The sequence below is a fragment of the Apiotrichum porosum genome (assembly GCF_003942205.1).
Source record: "Apiotrichum porosum strain DSM 27194 chromosome Unknown scaffold_7, whole genome shotgun sequence".
NCBI lineage: Eukaryota > Fungi > Basidiomycota > Tremellomycetes > Trichosporonales > Trichosporonaceae > Apiotrichum > Apiotrichum porosum.
In genome coordinates this window covers 1071496-1092904 of record NW_021167114.1, presented here as the reverse complement: position 1 = coordinate 1092904, position 21409 = coordinate 1071496, and the positions used below count along the sequence as shown (strand labels likewise).

Sequence of the window (21409 nt, the reverse complement as noted above, 5' to 3'; positions counted from 1 at the left end):
GGCGGTGTGTGGTACGTTGTTGGTGGAGAGAGTATGTAGGTTACGCGTCGTTGGTACGTCGCGTGTTGAGGGGGGACGATGATGCAGCCACATATGGTCTCTACATTGCTGCCTTTTAAGCTCTTTTTCTGACGAGTTTCCTTTGGAGCAACATTGCCTTTCCCCTTTCACCATTGTCCACCTTCCCCTCCTTCCCCTTCAAGGTGAACGGGGCGTTCGGACCAGTTGGAGTGGACAGTTGCTACTGCTTTACGCTATGCAGTCGTCTCGGCCATAGAAAAAACAAAGTCTTGGCACAGCCTTCCGCTCCCGTGCCAAATATTTCCGTTTCATGTACGAGATAACTTGCCCGCCTGGCACTGGTGCCACACTCTGGTCCGCTGGTCCGCTGCTGGGCGCTGTTCCTTGCATTGCGCTCGCTGACGCCGACCGCGACCTAGCCGTCAGCCGCGCACTGCAATCTACGGACGGATACTTTAGACTCTCCTGGGCTTTGGTTGAAACCATTAGGACACCGAGCCTTCCGGAGCGTGAAAATGAAAATGCAACAAGATGGCATCCGCGGTCAGAACACGACCCCGGCAGTTTGGTCCTTCTTCGCGCCTTTGGTGGTCCATCGTGTCTCTCAACCCGCCGTCATCTCGTTGACCATGCTGATCCGACATGCACGCTCCACCGCGTGTCCCCACTCGGGGCCTGGACTGCACATGGATATCACTTGAACACTGGGTGCCCCCTTGGGCCCCGTTTTATGGCGGTGTCCCTCCCCCGTCGTCCCCGCCGAGGTCCAGGTCCGGAGTATTGCTTTCATGAACACTCATTGCAGTTCCGACGGGTACGGCTGATAGACGGCTATGCGGCCCCACAGAACGCATGAGGGCCCATGCTGCCCACCTCTTCACTCCCCACTCTCCCTCCACCCGGAGCGACATGGCCCGATTTTGGTACACCTAGGCCCTTGTCTGGACGCTGTCTTATCGGCAAACGCGCACCACTCTTGTCGCGGGCGAGTGGGATGTCAGATGGGCTTGGGGAGCGGCGCTTGGGCCGGTGCTGCAGTTTACGGTTGGTGGAGGCAGTGTCCGTAGGTGCCTGCGCGTCCTCACTATGCGTGATATCGATACATGTATGGACATATGGGAGGGAGGGCGGCGCACAGCAGACGGTCATGACGTAGTGGTTGGCCGTCATGTGTCCATGGTGATAAGCCAGGCGGTGATGGCGCTGTGCTGGATGAAGGTTACCCGCTGCGACGACGATGTAGACGGAGACGGGGTTTACAACCTGCAACCTGACGACGACGGGGGAAGGCGGTGTCAGACGACCTGCAAATCGCCGGGTTTTCGGAGCTTGACGCGTCCCAAGGTTAGATGGCGTGCAGGTGGTGCGAGCAGCTATGTACGACTGACGGGATGGCCAATGCCAAGCAACCATTCTTTCTACATTCCTCTGCACGGCCATGGACGCGATAGATGGTCCTAAAAACCGTGCCACATGCCACACCCAGAGAATCGGTCTCGCCAAAACGCGTTTAAACTCCTTGTTGCTCCATTCAGCAGAGAGTCTCTTGGCCGTCTGGATTGACGCCGAGCGAGAGGCGTGGCCAACCCCTCCAGGCCCGTCTCAATCCCCGCGCAGTGTTCGAGGCGTCAATGGCGTTCGGCGTATGCCATGTATGTCACGGTCGCTGGAATACAGAGCTGTGGCGTCTCGGAGGGTAAGGGTGCGATCGCCGCCGAGGACGGAGCGGAGCGGTTCTGCATCCGGTCTGCAGAGTGAGCAATCCAGCAGCCAGCGCAGCCAGCGGCTAGCGGTGTTCTCACCACAGCCATTGGCTTTGCCGTGCATCGTGCCGTGCGAGCGACCAGGTGTACAGTATGTACGGGTCGTACCTTTGAGTACCGTGGCGGCGGCGTTGGATGGGCGGGGAGGGGGCGCTTCCCTAATGTCCATGTCCCCTCCGGTGCAACGATTCTGGGGTGTAGGTTGGATCCGGCGGGAAAGGGTGCATTGAGTCTGCCAGTTGGGCGTGTGCTTTGTACCATTGTTGTCTTGTCGCCCAAGCCGTGGCTAACACCAGGAGCAGTGCTGCGAACCCTCATGCCGGCGACGCGCATCTCGTCGCTGAACCCCGGTTCAAGGGAGAGATCAATGAGACAATATTCATCGGCCGCTGCCAACTCACGGCCAGTTGCGGTTTCGCTGGGTGTACCCCATTCATCACGCGCTGGGTACGTTGGGTCGGCGTGGCGTGGCGACACATGGCCGTGCACGCATAGGCAGCCTGTGTAGCCATCCAAGTCATGTGCTGAATAGGTGTCATTGTGCGGAGAATGACCATGCAGTGTGCGCGCCGCCGTATACCGGCGCGCCACTGATGCCATTTTCGGCCCAAGTCGCCGCATGTTGGAAAGTGGTAATCATCTCTGCCATCCGTGCGTTACTCGGGTGGACCGCTTAGCGACCAGTGCCAGCCATGAGGGCATCGGTTAGTTCAATGGGTGGTGCGTGGTTGAGCGCCAACAGACCGAGGCGATTGGGTAAAGGTCCTGGGTCGGGCGACACCTGCGGTAACTCTCACCGCACGGCACGCCGTGTGGTATGTGCCGTGTGTTGCGCCGAACGTCGACTACGCAGTGCGAGTGGAGTCGCTGTAGCGGCCCGGGTGCCGCCCGCAGGCAAGCATGTCCACACTGCCAATGCCGCACCACCTGGCCTCGTTAGCTCGTTAGTTCCTTCCTTGCTCATGGCCAGCGGCCTGGGCCCACATTGACCAAAACGACGCACCCGCACACCTCCCCCCCCTCGCCTTCACACCCCTCACGCCCCCGATCCCCCGACCCACACCCCCACACGGCCCACCGCCGAGTTGCGGCATGCCCGACGTCAACGACGACCCAGGGGTTCGGCGCATGCTTAATTTCCCTGACCAAGCAAAAGGCAAACGCGCTACGCGCTGCCGCCAAAACCTTGTTGTTGTGCGACGCCGTTGGCCGCCGCGTCACTGAGCGCCGCCGCGTCACTGAGTTTTTGGCATTTTGGCCGATTAACCAGTGAATTTTTCGTTTTGGTCCGGTCCTGAGTTTTCGGATTGATAAGTTTCAAGTTGTAACCAGAGCGCCAGGCACCAACTTTTGATACTTTCCAACTGGCGAGACTGCTGATTGTAAAAATGTCGGTTTAGTTACATAATGATTGGTTTTGCGCATTTAGGGCTATTCAACTCATGCCCCTATACTAATTGAACTAATTGCTGACAGCGCTCCACTGGCCACTCGGCCGGCCGGCATTCATGGCATTCATCGTCACGGATCACGGTGCTGCTTACAGAGCGTCGATTTGCCTGTGACAACCCGTCCACATCTGCCTGGCGTGTTTGGTCTGCATTGCCCTCCTTTTTGATATCCCAATCCGACGACTTCGGGTGCCAGTGTGCACTACCACACCACACCCTACGCCGCAACACACCAGGGGGAAGCGAAGAAGTGCTGGGGAGGGCATGTAAGACAAATGGCAGCCGTCCACCGTTCGTCGACAAAGGACCTTGAAACGCCCAGCCACCCACTATCCGAGGTCTTTTTGCCTTTCCTTGCTTTTCAACATCATTCCAAGTTCTAGGCGCGATGTATGTAAAGAACATGCCATGGACACGCCTTGGTCCTACACACAGGGCTACGGAGAATCGTTATTACCATGCACGCCATTGACAGGTGCCAACCTCAAAGGGTAGGACAAGGAGCCCTTGTCGCGCATCGGACTCCGTCCACCGCAACCCTGCAGCCTCGCTGCAACGGCGCGGCCGCTTCTCACACACCCCACGCCATTTCTCGGTACCGCCACGATTTGATGGGACGCGTCCACGGCGACGGCGCAGTGCAGTACCTCGAATCCTTAACCCTCCCCGCAAAAGCATTGCCGCGCCGCCGTGAAGCACGGCGAGGGGTTGGATACTTGCCGTCATCCGAGGCCGTCGGAGGGTATGGGTGGGTGGCAGACGGGAGGACCGAACCTCGACCAGTGTTGCTGTGGTGAACCTTCCGTTCACGATGGCGGTCGGCGTAGGCAGTGTGGTTGGGGGCGTTTGCTGGGCACTTGGCTGGCCATGGCTGGCTTCCTCACTGGCGGCGGAGGCGTGGTGTCCTGTCACCATCGAGCAGCTGCGAGACGGGGCCCGCCACTTCCCAAGGAGCACCGGAGCAAGGCTTCATGGTCTTGCTCCGCATTTTCGCATGTTGCTCTAACTGCATATGGCCATGGCAACCAGCTGCGGCGCACGCAGTGTCCGAGGTCGGCGGACAGTGTGTACTGTCTAAGCCTGCGCCGAGGTCCGCGCAGCAATGACGTTTCCCTGCTCACGCCTGTCGGAGGGGTCCCGCTTCCCCATTTCCTGGGCGCCATGGCACTCTTAGTCCTCGTGTCCTTCAATCGGGGGCCAAGGGTCAACCAAGCTGTACATGTATAGCTGGACGACGAGCTCAACATTATGCCCAATAGCTGGCTCGATAAGCACACCCCAGCGACACTTGTAGCCCTTGTGCAGCCTACTCGGTAGAGTAACGCGCCAGTGGACATCAGAAGCTGACATCCAGGTAACATGGGTGCGGGGGTCCGTGCACGTTCCGGGAACGAGGGGGATTTACGGTTCCCCAGGGCATCGTCATGACGTGAATGTCAGTACGTGCGTCGAGAAGGGTGGGCCAAGTGCTCTGCCCGAGTTAGCCAACCTGATCTTGCGAAATGGTACCTGCACAACCCTCGCCAAAGGACGATCAAAGTTGCTCAAGTTCTGGGGTGGCTCCTTTGGTACATCACATCGGCGAGTTGCATTGGGTGGCTCGATTGGGCCACACCGAACGGCCGCCTCGGTGGCACGCGGTACACCGGTTAAGAGACGGGCGGCAGTTTGTGCAATGTCCGCCAACGTTTTAAGTGGTTCTGTTGGAGGACACCATCATGTCCTCGTGATCAGCTTGGCTCGTTGGCTCGTGGGGACCAACATGGGGCCGGCAACCATGTACATCTTTTTAGCCGTTTGGAAGATTTGGCACGCGGGGCTGGGAAATCTAGGAAGCTAGGACGAGCTACTTTGTCAACGGCAACTCGCGTAGCGGCTCGCACACTGCGGCGTCCTTGTTTCGGCTCATCGAAGGCCCCTCAGTCGGCCAAGCCGGCCCGCTGGGTGTGCGTTCACACCCAACCTCACTGGCTGGCTATCACTTTGCCAGCCTGTCCTAGCACTTCGGGGTGCGGCGTATGTAGCGGTGCTGAGGGTCGGCGAAGTCAAGCATCAAATGCGGAAGGCCGTGTAGGCGTCGAAATCCGGGCGCAAGCCGCCAGCTGAAGACCGCAGCTGCCCGAGCGCTACGAGCGATGAAGCGATGGTGCCCACTGCTGCTTCGTCGTCATCGCCAGACGTCGTGAGCGACAGGTCCTGATATAAGAGATTTGATCCTGACGCGGTCCTGGCTGTGGTCCGTCTACAACTTTTTTGTGCCCAGCATATCCCAACCCGGCCTGCACCGAATGAACCCTTACGTGCGTGCGCACAGGGAGACCATTACGTTCTTGGGCATTTTTCGGCGAATTTGTTGGCTGTTTTTTTTTTAAATGGGTCCTGTTGAAATGCCCTGGATAAAGGTGTGCGATGCGATCGCCGTTGCGCGTTGCAAAGACGATTTTGCCTGGCGAGCACAGGCATCCCAAATGTTCTGCTCCGCTGTCCCCCGTTTCGCATATGACGTGCCGGCCTCCGCGAGTCCAGACTTCGTTCTGTTCTATGCATTCCGCACCCCCCCCCCCTCCCCCCCGTCTGTCTCGGCACCGCCGGCCGGCGGCCAGTTCAGTTCGGCCAGTTCACCCCACCCGCCTAGCTCTCGACAGTCTGTTGCCTAGTGTGTTCGGTGTGGAGCGTGCCCTCACGTGTACTTGAAGCGAGGCTACGTGCCGTCGGGACCAGCCGAAACGAGCTGGAGGAAACGAAACACGCTGGCACTGCGTACCATGTTACAGTTTTGTTCTCGCAAGCACCTGCCTGCCTCACCATGGCAGTGGAGTGAAGAATAATTTTTCATGACATGGCCAGACAGCCTGCAGGTCAATGCAGGACGTGGCACACGGGTAGTCTGTGCAGTGGCACCTGCGGCGTTGCCCCCCCTTTTGAGTGGGCGCCAGTGCGAACGGCTCGCGCCGCTTCACGACAGGATAACTTCTCAGGACAATGCCGGCAAATGATTGAATTGCCATGTCTTCGTCGTAGAACTCGGAGAATCAGATAATGACGAGACCCAGGACATGAGAAACTGGGTCGCGGGTTGCAGGATCCGCTGCAGAGGGCAGAATCGAGTTCTTGGGTAGCGAGCCCGTTTGCTGGCAGGAGATGTAGGGGGGGCAAAGGGTACCACGTACACTGCCGCGATCTGTAGCATCGTACCTGCGCAAATGATCCGCCAACAACGGCAGGATGGGGTGGCTTTCGGTTCCAGATCTCTGCATCGTGAGCGCGGACCACTGAGCACAGGGGGCTGCTGGCGTGTGAAACGTATTTTTCGACAACTGCACCACGCGAACGAGAACGCGGCATGAGGCGCGCCCAAGCATAGATTCCATTGTCAAAAAAGACTTGAATTCTGAGGTCATGCACTAATGCTCCTGCCCCATATGGATTGGTTTTGATCCGTTGCTCCACGGTCCAGAGGTGGGGCGGATGTCGACGTGACGGTGTCTCCGGTGCTCGGCTCCGCTCGTCGCGCACAGTGTTCGGGAATGCCCGGAACGCGATGACGGGTGGTTCACGTTACCACCGTTGCGTTGGCTTGCAGAGCCGACACCACTGGCATCGCTAAACTTCGTTCCGTCCAGTCAATCCATCATCGGTGGCACGTATCCTGGTCTAGAGTGGGACTGGTAATTCGACTGTGGCTGGTCTGTGATGTCGGTGAAACGATCGTCACCTGTCTTACATTTGGACACATGACTGCTTAGTGCCAACTAGAACCAGCTACCAGACGTAAATTGCTTGCCTGATGCATTGTCGCATCCTGAAATGTTTCGATGCTATCTCTTAACACGAAGCTTGTTCACTTTCACGTTTTGTTCGCATGGAACGGGAGGCGGAACGAGCTTCAGAAAACGGGGGTACGGCGGGTGTCGTTATGAGCATGTTCGTGTCACTTTTCCGTTGTATATCCTGTCCACACCTCGATTTTCAGTCCAACGCTTCAAAAGACAGTGTCTAAGGGTTGGGTACAGAGCTCACAAAACGCCAAAGCATGATACCGACATGGAGAAACGCGACGCGTGGCGTGTGCACTCGCTGGGTGCAGGCCGTATTGGATTGAAATGTTCCGCGTGCGGCATGGCTGCTTCCTCCAACCTGACCAGGCGGTTGCGACTTGCCGCGGATGGCTTGGCTATTCAAATTCACGGCCTGAAAAGGAGCAAAGGAGTACGGCCTATTGTAAACCAGGTGTAGTGGGCATCGGTCAGGTCAAATGGGATCCGCATGGGCTTTATGCGGGTCAAATGCACCGCATAGTGGGCAGTCAACGCCGCATACCTTATACTGCGTATGCTCGGCGGGCTCGGCGTTGGACAGGCAGGGGAATGGGTACAATGGGACGGCGCCTTGGGCGTTCTCTCCAGGACTTGACAGCATTGAGCCAAGATGATCTTTTACGGCCACTGTTCAGAACGACACAGGGGACTGGTGTGTGGAACCAGCCGCCCACTTCTCTGTATTACGTAGGCATCGCCAAACCCCAAATGGCCCCAATCTGAACACTGACTTGCAGAGGTATATGGGCGTTGACGCGTCGCTGACGTCTGTCATCTTCCCTTGCCAAAATCTCGGCGTACAGGAATGTGGTGGGGGTCGACCAGGGTTGGACTGTGTGGGGCCAAAAGTGCGAGCTTCTTTTTAAGGCGCAGGCTTCAGGTATCGACGCGCGCGAGCAATGGTGCGGTCAGTCTCCAGTTGGCCGACGTTAGCGACGTGCAGACAACGGCCAATGTCTGTTCACGGCAACTCGGCGGACGGTATGTGGCCTTAATGATCGGAGCTTCACCGCTGAGTGGGGCCGACGGAGTGGCACCGACACAAGATGGATGGAACAAGGTCCACGTTGACCTGCACCCAAGACGGAGCACCCCGAGACGCCTTCCTGACGGGCGAGTGCGAGATGGCAGGATGTGGGGCGAGTCGGTTTCGACCTCTGGCCCTGCCATTTTCGCCCCCGCGTCCACCATACAGGTCCACAGCTTTAATGCAGAACTTCACAGAGGGGTTGAAGAACTTCGCGCGCTCGCAGCCCGTCAAGGTCCGTGTACGCGTGGTTCAGGTGCGGCGGGTGCGGAGATGACATAGGCGCGGTGCGACGCTGCACAGGCCCCTCGACATGTCGCTTACAGGAAGCGTCAGCGCAGACAGGCCGTGGGATGTGACATGGAAGCTCGCACAGGCCTGTGATCCTATGAGGGTGGCAGGTTGTGCACCCAGGAGCAAACGTGGGAATATGGGGTTTGCACCGCCAATGAACTGGGAACGCGGGCCCTGCTGCAGCCAGCGCCGACGACCGGCAACAGCACCTGCAGACGACGCCGGTGTGCATTGCGTACTGCGTACGTTCCCGGAACAGGAATGACCGACCAGAGGCCGGAGGCGTGCAGGAGCTTGCAGGAGATGCAGATGGTTGGAATTTGCAGCAGTACAGGAGTACGAACGACGATAGAGGGTCTACAGGGACTGTCCAAGAAATATCAGAACTCGTGGCTTGGGAACCTCAATGGCGGTGGACACGATGAACGATCAACCAAGCTGCGTACTCTTACTAGTACTCCATTCCCGGCGATTCCAGGAGTCCAAAAGGCTGGCATGAGACATGTACAACGACGCGTACCGGTTTGTGTTAGACAGGACACGGGAACGCGCAGACACGCGAGAACTGCCAGGATCCTGGGCTCGACTGCAGTACGCGACCCACGCGACTCGGCGCGTTTGAACTGACGCGGTGGCGCAGTCCAGTGGGGCAGCCAATTGTCATCGAGACCAGCTTGCATCCGCCTATTCAGTCAAGTGAGTTTCGCCGGGGGCAGATGAGTGGTCCCCACTTGTTACTCTCGTTAGAGGATAACCCTCAAGTTACCTGGTCATGGCGGGTACTAAAGCGGGCCGTCGCTAAGAGTGGCTGGCAGAAGCCGACACGGCAGGGAGGGAATTGGAGGCCAACGTTACGCTACTACTGGCACAAGAAAGAACTGTTGCATTCGCTCAAGGATGAGGCTCCTTTGTAGACGAGCTTTCCAGGCGCCCATCGACTGGTAGGCCACAGCCCATGGCCATTGAGAGTGGTGGAGCTGTCGGCGGTCACTATCTGAATCCCGGAGCTTTGAGCGTCACGACGCCTGAAAAGGGTTTCATAGGGACATTGACGTCGTCGCCTTCTGTATTGATCCAGGTCTCTTGACGTCTTCCGCGCTCTTGTGGCATCGCATTCAGTAAACCCAAAGGGCCCGCGTCCAGGTTTTGTCACAGAATTTCGACCAGACCCACATCTGGGCGGATTTCAGCCTTCAGAACTGCCAGACGATGGTACGAACGGAGGGTTCGTCTCCGCTCAACAACTGGCTGCCGGCAATGCTCCTGAGCAAACCTGAACCCCGCGCTCGCTATTTTCGCTTGGTCCTGTTCAAGCGTGGGGCCTGTTTACAACACCGCGAACTCATTAGCAGTCCGACACAGGGGGTCAAAAGTGGGTAAAAGAGCTAAGCGATTGCGCGATTGTCAAAGATACCGTATTCCGTCCAGCTAAAGGCAGGGGACATGCAGCCAGCCGCAAACGTGGCAGCCGGGAAACATGACATCGTCCTGAGAATGCCCAGGATCCCCACACCCGCTAGCCAAGGCCGCATATGGTGTTCCGCGTGGTGCTGCACGGCTTGGCCCGTCGTGAACCGCGGGCTGCCGTTGATCGCAAACGCAACCTGGGGATGATTGGTATCCCGCTGTCGACAATGGTCAATCTTGACGTTTGGCACGCTCCTAGGACGTCTTAGCAGCATGCCATTCAAGCGGCTGGGCAGTGATCGAGAACGCTACATTGTCCACGATATACAATACCAATACAGCTCATTAGGCGATGTCGAGTAACCGGTAACCAGACGTTTGCCTGTGGCATCCATCAGATTGCGAAATTCCCCCAGGTGATGCCACGCAGCCTACGCGCCATGCCCTTGAATAGTTGCTCGACGCGTTGCAGCACATGGGTCAAAGTAACCTGAACCTCGTCTCGGATGTACAGTACTTGGTTATCTGTGGCGCGTCGTAAAGCATACCCACTGGCCACTGGGGCCAGTGGCCTGCTGGCTGCGTGGACGATAAAGTGGACGGTGACCCCATTTTCCATTCCAACCCACCGCAGCTAGTTTCTTATTGTCTGTATCGGCATTCACGGCACCTACCGCAGCCACGAGGGGGCGCGCAATGCAATATTGGCGGTGTCTCCAGTTACGAAAACTACGGCCCATCGTGCACGAGAATTGAGGCCCCAGGCGTAAAGGCTCCCAGGCGCAGAAGGGATCGACGCCAGTACCAAGTTTCTGACACAGCGCCACCCGTCCGCCTCTCCAATCGCTCGCGCCAGCCATTGCAGACGCAACAGGCTGGTTGCCCACTATCAGGAATCGTGCTGCATGGTAAATGGGAGCTTGCTGGACGGGCGTCAAGGCGCCCACGAGGCTTGGCATGCTTGACGGGCAGTCGCGTGGCGGAACCTGGTCTGCCAACGGCCAGCGGTGACTGGGGGTATAGCAAGCTGCGAGTGGCGCCGCCCCCGCACCCTTGGGACTTGCCCATGTCGCAGAGCACCCCATACGCCATGCACGCGATATGCACGCCGAACTAAACTAACCCAACCTGGGATTGCTGGGCGATCACGAACAGAAGCATCAACGATGTAACGACAGGCGCTGTTGCTGCGCTTGGCGCTGGCTGGCGCTGGCACAGAGGCAACCTTCAGAAGCAAAGTGGTGCCGGAGCGTTACAGTTGTTTATTGCTCGCCGATAGCAGGCTGACGTACAATTGTTTATGCACCTGTACGTGGGAATCTGAGAGTATGTGAGCGTCCGATATGTCTGGAGATTGGGGTGGTTCTTGGACGAGGGATCTGGGTTGGCGGTTGTGGCCGCCGGTTGAGGGAACAGTGGGAAGACTGGGGTTCGTACTCGGCACAGGGTTCCCCGAGATCCATCCAGTGGGCAATCCAGACTCGTCTTGCGTTAGCAAGGCGGCAGTGTGTACACCGCACAGCCTAGAGCTTGGGATGATGGAGACATGTGTTGGCGGTCAATTGAGCAAATTCCGACAACACTCCAAGCCCAGTCTGTGCACACCCCAAATGGCCATGGCGTAGACGTCTGCAATGTCCTTTTCATGTTGTGACGTCGGCGGTCAACTGACACCTGTAGAAAAGCTGTAGAGAATCTCAGATATTATGTTCAACTTGTAGCCATAAATCTCGTGGCTGATGTCCTGTTAGCCGGAAGCACAAGCACCTCTGTTCCTCGCATATGGATTCCTCACACATCAGAAAAACGGCTTGGATTCAGTCATTGAAGCTTGGCCGATTAACAGAGCGTCGCGAACTTCGCCCCCCTGTGCTGCACTCGTGTCTCTGACTGAGCAACGAACAGGAGCACACTCAGCCGCAAGTGCCGCAGGTACGGCAGGTGCAGACTGAATCGTTGTGGCATGGAGCAATTGGAACGAGCATTGCTGGTCTGAGAAAACTGGGCTTCTGAATTGACTCTCTTGATGTCGGACTCACCGCTGAACGAAACGTGCCGACGGACGTGCACGTTCGGGATCAGGAAGCCCATTCCGGGGTATGCAGCGTGCGCTCAAGACAATGTCAGTGGGAGGCAGCCTGAGAGCGGATTGAAATAAAAGCAAGTGAGCCGCATGTCGGATGTTATTCAGTTTGTCAATGGGTGGCGGCGACGGAAACTTCAGCGTGAAGCGTGCGCAGAGGATGAGACATTGAGATTTCGCCCTTTTCGGTCCCTTGCGACGTCGTGCATACCGAAACGCGTGTCGGATGGCCTGTCGACTGAAAGAGAGAGTGTCTTCCAACGCCGCCCCGAGTTGCGGTGGCCGCGGTTAACTGACACCAAAATGGGGGTCACTGCCTGTCAGCAACAAGTGGCATGTGGTATGTAAAATGGGTGACATGGCGGATCTCGTTCATGCCCACGTCGGCACTAACTGGTCGGATCGTGCATCCACCACGCACATCTGTAACGGCTTGCAAGTCCAAGAGGTCCAGATGTACAACGCTATTAGGATCTGGGCAGAGAAAAGGCGAGCCACGAATTTCAGAGGGAAAAGTCGTACTTCACCGCTCAAGACACGAATTGTGCAGCATGGACGAGAAGCATCGCATCACTTCACGGTCTCAGTTACGGGCGTCCTCTGCGTGCTCGCCGTTGAATGTGATGCTGCTGGCTAGCAGTGGGGTGGGAGCGTTACGGAACGGTGGAGCCGCAACTTCCGCCTCGTGGAGCCGAGAAACGATATCGTGTGAACCACAGCCCATTTCCGAAGTGTCGTCCGATGTCTCCGCCCATTTTGTGAAGCAGACTAAAGCTGTTATTGCCAGCAACGATCACTGCGGCCATATCACGTCCTTTTTATGTGCCTCTATACGGCACGACGATAGAGCATGCATGCTCTAGCACGACATGTGCAACAATTACGTCGTAGCTACGCACCGGCGTGCACATGGTCCCTTCCAATTCATTTTCTGTAACACGACAGTCATGCAGTCACCGAGAAACCGCACAATGTATGTTGGCACTGTGGGCAGCCCTCTTGAGACTCCATCCAGACGATAAGTCGCTGATGCCCTCAGTCGTTGATCGCTAATTGTCCCAGTCGCTGATATGCCACAGGATGCGTGTGAGCTTCCATTCTGATTCCATGGACGGCCGCTCCCCGTCCCGCCGTACCCCGTTTCAGCCCACGCCTAGAACCATTTGCCTTGGTGATGGGAAGTCTCCAGTCACTTCTCAGCCTCGGCTGGTAGCTCCCCAAACGAGTCGGCTTTTCAATGGGTTGTCAAAACAGTTACAATACATGGAGCAGCAGTGTCGCGGCCTGCCGTTGAGAGTCACAAACAACCGTACGCAACCGTGCTGCGCAAGGAATGGATGCCCGAACAGCCGTACATCCGCTGTGTTACGCTTTGCTCATAGCAGTTACTGGGCGCGGAACGCTTCAGCATCTCACGGTGCCGACCGCTCTCCGTCTCCCGTCCATGTATCGGCTCCCCGTCGTGGTATGTGCCACAGAAGTGAACATGGTGGTGCAGTTGGTAGGCAACCAGCGAAACCCAGATGACCGGTCTGGCAGAGAGACGCCAGATTACAGAACCCTGCGGATGAGGGTGGTTTAATCTGAAAATTCAGTTTATCTCGTAACAACACGATGGAAATCTCGCGTAACTGTACGTGCTTCCTTGCTCCTCGGGCCTGTTTAAATCTCCCCGGCTTTTCACGACATCTGCGTGCTTCCTCATGGTCAGTATTCTTGAAGAGATCAACACATCCTGACCGTCCCACGGACGCGACAACCTATAGTACGTATACACAGATGTGGGGTCTAACATCCTGAAAAAGTTCCTCAATGACTCACCCACACGGGGCATCCGAATCCCTGGTGCTCTCCGTCGGAATAGGGCAGCCCCCAACGAGCCAACGCGGCGCATCGCCATTTGCGTCCGTTCGAGAGTGTGCAGATGTCGGCGAGGACCCGAACTCGAGCCGTCAGCGGTGGCACCCATCAACCTGACACGATCTGGGCCCACGGATCGGCTCAGGTCCATCCGGGGTGGGTTTGCCGGCGGCGAGAGCAGGAAGGAAGGGGAGGTTGGCGAGAGGCGGGTTTGGCACTGCCCTGCACGAGAACAGCGTCGTGTCCATGGGTTGCACAATCAGACGGCCAGATCGAACGTCAGACACCAGACACCAGACACCCGACAGGCGAAAAAGACGGAAGGAAGGGTTGAGCCCACCGACAGGACGGGCCACAAACTGCGTGCTGGGCAAGAACTGTAGCCCGTCTGCTCGAGAAGACTTCGCGGCGGAGATTCTGCAAACACGATCGGTTGGTATGAGAAATGCATACCGAGGTTACGAAAGACGGGCACATGGAGGTTCATACAGAGTACAGAGTATCCTCTTGTGGCAGGTGGTCACTCCTCCCACGGGCTGACCATGTGCGACACGCGCAACACCATGTGCAACCCAATTCCGCGTCTGTTTTGTTACTCTAGCAGGCGGTGCGATCTCTCCATCCTTTGCTGTTCTCGGGTATACATATGTACTTTAGGGAGCGCAGTATAAGGTTAGGTGTGAAGGAACACGTCTACCATTCTGTCCCGTACACATAATGCTCTAGCAAAAGACAGCAGAAAGGAGCTTATTCGGATCAGGTGTGGGTACTGTTTTTAGCTTTGCTTTCTCCACGTAACACACGCGAACACGAGCGTTCTTTTTGCACGACGACACGACAAACGGCGGCGTTGGCCTGTGTCCGTCAACCAACTCCATGATATCCGGAACTGCGTCGTCGCGTCGTGGTTCATCATCAGCCGCGGCTTTATGGTTGCGGCCGGGACAGTATGTACCTCTGCGGGCCGGACAACCTTGATTTTTACGAGCCGAGAACTGTTTGCGCTCCGCGTGTCGTTTTTAACAATACCTCGGCACACATCACAATATCACAACGTCGCACGTCTGCGTTCGTGCCCGGCGCGCTTGTCTGATTGTATGTCGAGGCTTTATCTCTCCTTGCCGCACAGTGCTGGGAAAGGAAATGGACTCGTAGTTCGGCTGCCTATTAGGTTACACATGTCGCGCGACTCCCGCACGTCCACCCGGTGCCGCCGGCTAACATGAGGGTCATACGACCAATGGTAGTGGCGGCTTGTATGCTATGCTTCTCCGTGATCCGTGCCCGCTTGAGCATAACTAAACACCACGAGGACGCTTCTACCCTACATCCGACTTACTCTGAGGGCACTGAAAGCGACACCCGCACAAAGGGGCCGTCATGCCATCATGCCATCATGCCATCATGCCATCATGGCGTTTTGCACAGCTGGCGACGGGCAGATGCAGGCGAGACGTCGCTTCGGGGACTGAGACGGAGCAAAGCTCGTCGTGCACAGGTCGAAGAGTCTGGCCCAGCCACGGCCGCGCGGGCACACCATCGCCTCCCCTCGTGTTTCCGTCAGTCCCCCGATCCCAGAACCACCGCTCCGGAGAACATAGGAACACTCCATTAGGGGGTTGGTTATTCGTGGTCTGGGGCAGTGAGGGGAGGCAGCGGGGCACATACGTTGCAGGCCAGGCCCAGTTTCTGAGGGCAGCCGTATGCTGTCTGTCATGAGCCCCACCGCTCTCCGCTCCGCTGTATCCGCCACGACAAGGTAATAAGGGTAGGGCGAGACGATCACGTAGACGGCGGACCCGAGAAAACCCGCCCCGCGTAGCATGTACATAAGGCGAGTTTTAGGATGGAGGGAGGGATGGAGGACGCAGAACCCAGGACCAGGGGACCAAAGGGACGTCTCGAGAATATTCAGATTCTGGATCGAGGAAACCCGGGATTCTGGAGACACGATGCCGAGAAGCGAGCAGTGTTCGCATCTCTCGGTAGCGTTGCCCCCCCCCCCCAGGTTCGCAGATCAGCTCAGACCAGAGGCAACGCGTAGGACCGTGTTCATGCCGTTTGCCGGGACCCTCCAAACTGTCTCCTTGAAATTTCGACGGCGTGGTCGTGGTGTGTGAACTGCCTGGTGTGGGCCTCTGAACCTGACTTGTGCACCCTTTCAGTGTACCAGTGTGCTAGCCGTGGTTCTGACGACTCCAAGGAAACGAGGACGCGTACTGTACTGTATGCACGTCTTGAGAGCCAGGGACGTAGATGCCAAGGTAGGACAATTGCAGACTACTCCAAACGGATACTTGAACACCGAACTCTGCTTGGTGTGTCTAGACCTTTAGATCTCGCTGGCCCCGCATTCCGTGGTACGTGGGGTAGCGTGGTGCTCCGTGGCACCTCGGGTGTGTGGGTGCTACTGCATAGTTAGTGCAGGTCGATCCATGCATGGGAACACTGTGGACCGGATGGGTCGGCCCGGTTCGCCGCGGCGGGCTGGTGCTTGCATGTCTCGACCTCCGTTCTGTGGTCGCTCGACTACGCCCTCGACCACGTTCTTCAATGGGCCTGCGCTTGCCATCGTGTCCGGTAGCTCTGGCCACCCGGGTGCGCTCCGCATGGCCTTGCCGCAGCCCTTGCCTCCCTCCCTATTCCACCCTCACAACGGTCCTCCCAATACGTATCCCGCGCACTCTCCCGTCCTCGTGCGGCACGTTCGTTTAGTTGTGGCCTTGTACATACATATTACGGCTGGGACGCAATCGATGAGAAAGGTGGCAGCAACCTCCTCATCCCTCTCGGTTGCGTCGCCACATTCCACTGGAACGCGCGTTCAGACACCACGTCTGTGCTCTCTGCGCTTAGTCGGCTGCAGCATGTATGAATACCCCACCCGCAAACGCACGTATGGGGATGCGGGTGAGCTTCCCCTTGGCAGGTTGACAAAAGGGATTTTATCCAAGAAAGCCAGTAGCCAGTGCTGCAGTGCCCGACAAAATTCACGTTTGGCCTTTCCTTCTTTGCCGTCCCCGTCCAGGGTACACTACGTAGTAGGGAGACGCCGAGACTAATGCCCACGCCGCGTCCCACTAGCATGGAGCGTGGGCGGGCCGCCAAGGCCACTGTGCGCGCCGAGGCATGCCGAAGCGTGCCGAAGCGTGCCGAAGAGGAAGAGAGAGAGAGAAAGAGAGTGAGCTAAAGCAAGTCCCGTGCATAGGGGAGGGGGGGCAGAAGATAAGAGTAGACGATGAAAATTCAGACCTGAGTGTACCAGCCTAATTAAAATCCCGACTGATAGAAAAAAAAGGAGGGTAAAAAGCAAAAAAAAAAAAAGAACAGTGTAGGTAGTGACCCCAGACACCTAGGTCCGTCGACGCCGAATATCGGCGGGACAGGACCCCTCGCAACTCGGTCTCCGAGCCCAAAGTGGGGGTAGAAGCCGCCCGTCGGTCGCCGCGTGTGAACGGGCGACTGTGTAAAGGGGCTGCCGTTGACGCGAGTGCGGCAGTGGTGGCGAGGCACGCAAGCCCAGAGCAAGACATGGGGGAAGGCGTGTATGGACATGTTTGCCTAGGCCAAGCTGCCAGCCAGGGACCTAAGTCGCGTTGGCGACCTTGACCCCAGCGCGAGCGTCGAGGGCGACACCGAGGGCGCGAACCCACTCCGAGGCCTCGACGGTCTCCTTGTGCGACTTGTCGCCCTGGTACGCGACGACGGTGGCGAGGCGCGAGAGCATGGTCTCGATCTCGGGCTTGAGGGCGCGGGCGACACGGGGTCCCCATTCCTCAGCGGGGCCAAAGCCCGAGACCACCTGGCGCTCGTACTCGGCCACGGTCCAGCCCCAGATCTCGCACGGCTCCCGAATGCGGAGAGGGTCCGAGTCCTTCTCGCTGGTTGCCGGGACGTGGGCGAGGGCGGCGTTGGCGCGACGCAGGATGGTGCCAAAGAGGGAGACCGAGGGAAGGTCCTCCAGGGCGTCGTCGAGCTTGTCCTCGGCCGGGTCATCAATGTCGTCACGGAGGCGGCGGACAGAGGCGAGGATGCGTGCAGACGCGTTGTCGCCGTGGACGGCCATTGACGCGATAATGGCAGACTCGAGAGCCTCCATGGCCTCCGCCATGGCCTCACGGGCGATCAGCTCGGCCTGCTGGTCGGCACTGTCCACAGCCGCGGGGGCGGCGGTGGGAGGCTGCACAAGGCCGCCGACGAGGCGCTTGACGAGGCCCTCAAACGACATGAGGGCGTGGGTCGACGGGTCGCAGTTGGTGCCACGCGGCGGCGAGGGAGGGCGCGAGGCGCTTCGGGAAGGAAGGATGCCAAGCGAGGCCATCTTGCCGAGGGAGGGCGAGGTATGAGCTGCGGTGGGCGTAGCGTCCTTGCTGAGACCCGAGAGGGCACGCTGAACGCTGCCCGGGCTGGGAGTGCGGTTGAGGAGGGTGATGTGGTCGTTCTCGGTGATGACGCGCATGCCGCGCCACACGACCGCGACCATCACCTTGGCCACCCATCCCTCGCCGTCGTGCGAGCATGGGCCGGCGACGGCCTCGAAAACCTTGCGCGAGCCGTCGACGCGGCTGGCAAACTGCTGGAGGCAGCTGGGAACAGCAATCTGGCGGGGGTGGCCGCTGCCAGAGTGCTCCTTGGTGACGCGGACCACGGGAGTGGCAGACGCGGGAACCGTGGCAGGGCCAGCGGGAGCCTTGGGGGCCACGCCGTGGGTCTTGCTGATGCTCGCCTCGAGTTCGACCTTGACGGCCAGGAGGATAGGGCGAACGACCTTGCCGACAACGAGGTCAAACTTGTCCATGGTCGGGCGGAGGGTGTCCTCGACAAAGCGAGGGTACTTGCCAGTCTCGAGCATTTGCTCGAGGCACTCGCACGTCTCCCAAGCGCAGTGTGCGACCGAGACGGCAAACGCCTGCGTAGGGTTGAGGGGCGACGACACATTGGCCGGCTGCGTGAGGTTGATCGGCGACGCAAAGAGCGGGTCCGAGAGAGCCGGAAGCAGCAGCGAGTCGAGACGCGAGACGTAGATCGAGAGCGAGCGCACGGTCGTGCGAAGAATGGCACGAACAAGGTAGGCATCGGCGGGGGCAGGCGGGAGTACGCTGGTTTATAGGGTCAACATCCGCCACAAAGTACGCCACAGTGGGAGGGTGGACCCAAAGGCATTTCCACAGTTCATGGACACTCACTTGGCAATGCTCTCGCCGACAGTCCAGCCGGCGCCCTTGCGGAATCCCTTCTTGTTCTTGCCGTCGACGCCGAGGCAAGCCTTGTTAACGGTGTCGTTGAGACGGAGACCGATCGCGTCCATGTGGCCACCCTGAGGGGTCTCGGCGCCACTGGCCGGCAGAGGAGTGGCAGCAGAACGCGGAGTCTGAGCACGGCTTGGCGGCGGGCTCGGGCCCTTGCGTCCTGGGACGGACTGGGAGCGGGCCGGCGTCGGGGTAGGCGCTGCCATGACCTGGGCCAAGGGGTGGCCAGGGCGCGGAACCGGAGGAGGACCCAGCGGCTGAACGGTCGCCGCACCGGTCGCAGTAGCGGCGGCAGCCGGCGTCGACGTGCGCGACGGGCGGTTGATGAGGGGGAGAGAGCGGATAGCGTTCATTGTGGGAAGAAAAAGAACGCAGAGGTAGGTTGGTCGTGTGACGTAGAATAAAAAGTAGGTGGGTTTAAGCGGTACGTAAAGAGTCGGTGTTGGTGGTGGTGGTGTAGTGAGGCAGAGGCGCCAGTGGTTCCCGTTGGCGCGGGAGTCTGGTGGGGTCTCTGGGTGTAATTATCCCATGTAAGAGATGAGGGTTGACGAGGTCGTGCAAGAGGGGGCCGCGAAGAGGGCCTAGCGCGTCAAGAGCGAAGCTCGGTTGTGAGAGTTCAAGTTAAGGGGGCTTCTCGCCGCTGGAGAGGAGCGTGTAGATGAGGGGTGGGAGACGGAGCTGGGACGACACCGAGGAGAGACTGTTGGGTGCACGACGACATGGCCGGGTGGTCAAACGAGTGGCAACAAGTGAGGTTTGGCGGAAAGAAGGAACGTGGGCAAACGGGACGAAAAAAAGGTGGCGGCGCGCGTGTGATGGATCATGGGGGGGGGGGGGGGGGGGGGGTAGAGAAAAAGCACGAGTCAGCGCATGGACTATAGTATTGACTGCGTCTGTCGTGGCGGGGCAGCAGGAAGCACTCACGTCCGGGCGTCCGCTTTCAGGCTGCTTTGGTTACTACAAGGAAGCTTCTTCTTCATTGAATGGGTGGCCGGTGACTGGCGGCGATGTGTGAGGGGTTTTTGTGGGGGTTGCGGAGCGATGAGAAATGCGCTTCGCGAGGAGTGGTGCTGTAGCCGGTTGACAAGCTGTGCTGTGGTTATGAGACGACGAGGGAGAGACAAGGAGGGCTGTGGGACGATGGAACAGTGGTGTGTGAGTGAGAGAGAGAGTGGTGAATGGGAAGAGAGGACGGATGTGGGGGGTGTATGGGTGTTTGACAGGATCCCTGGTTGGAGGAGAGGCCACAGGCCACAGGCCATCGACCGGAACCAGGCAAAGGAGAAGGGAGACACGGTTTTTTGGTTCCGCCGATCCCTCTGGTGTATGGGGTCTGGGCCCTGGGTGTGCGTGGGGGGTGTGCATTCGACCCGCCCGTCTGCAACGGAGTCGTGGGGAGCGTGGGCCGACATCTGGAATGCAACAATAAATCGCGCACTCCTTCCCAACAGCACACACACTGCCGTCCTTCTATACAACGTCACAACATCACACAGCAGCTGTGAGAACGAAAAACAATGTCATGCCACCAGGTATATGGGCCGGGGGAAATGGTATACAAAAGAAAGAAAACCTGCTCCATGCTGCGCGGAGGTCCGCACATAGACACACAAACAAGGCACAGCCCATTCTTCCCGCGTTCACATGGGCACAGCCGGGCCGCCTTTACAAAAGAGCATCCCAAACTCACCATCGAAAACAACGAAGAAAAAAAAAGCTTTCAAAAGAGTTTAATAGCAACCGGGCACTCCGAGCAAGACTTGACTTATCTCGTGGGTGGCGCAGCCTGATCTCCTGTGTCGACTCGTTTTCTAGTTGCTTGGCAAACTTACAAATACACACAAGTGTGGATCGCTCGCTCCCTTATGCGGGCCGTATTAGTGGGCAGGTGACCAACAAGACGACTCACTGTGCCGCGGGGTGGCTGACGGCCCAGCAAGATAAGGTCGTTTTCAGTGGATCAGTGGCGTTGGGCGGGGCTTTGCGCTTTTTTTCTCCACAGCGCCGGCGCGCGCGATAATGGAATTGACGCATTCTAATTGCACCACCATTCTCATGTCCGCCCTACAGACCCATCCGACAGGCTTTTGCATGAGAAGGCGAGAGGCCGCTGTGGAGCGAGAAGAGTGCGCGTGTGTATGGTGACGCCCGCGGACAGACCCGATGCATTCGACGTCATCATATCATCATGCCGCCATGCATATGCATCGACAGAGACAGAGATGGACAGGATGGATATGCCGAGCTGGCAGGTCCACAGCTCCACAGGCCGCCCCCATGTTGCGCCGGCGCGCCGGTCCGGAATTCACCGGCATATGACGTAGTTTGCCCAATACAGCTGAATTTGATCGACACGCTGTCAATTTCCCATTCCATTTTGTCCATTTCGTTCAGGTTGTTTGTTTGTGTCCAACTGCTCATGCTGCATATGCTGTA

General features: G+C 58.2%; 2 protein-coding genes across 2 annotated transcripts; both read right to left on the bottom strand.

Annotated features, from left to right (window-relative positions):
* Positions 1 to 7419: 7419 nt before the first annotated feature.
* EHS24_008719 (uncharacterized protein) lies at positions 7420 to 7654 on the bottom strand (the record flags this gene model as incomplete). The annotated part of the gene is made up of 2 exons (XM_028624022.1): positions 7420 to 7506; positions 7556 to 7654. 2 exons carry the CDS (start codon positions 7652 to 7654, stop codon positions 7420 to 7422), a joined length of 186 nt encoding a protein of 61 aa, XP_028475996.1.
* A 9656-nt stretch (positions 7655 to 17310) lies between these two features.
* EHS24_008718 (uncharacterized protein) lies at positions 17311 to 19326 on the bottom strand (the record flags this gene model as incomplete). Its single annotated transcript, XM_028624021.1, has 2 exons — positions 17311 to 18823; positions 18911 to 19326. The coding sequence occupies 2 exons, from the start codon at positions 19324 to 19326 to the stop codon at positions 17311 to 17313; spliced, it is 1929 nt and encodes a 642-aa protein (XP_028475995.1).
* Between the last annotated feature and the right edge of the window lie 2083 nt (positions 19327 to 21409).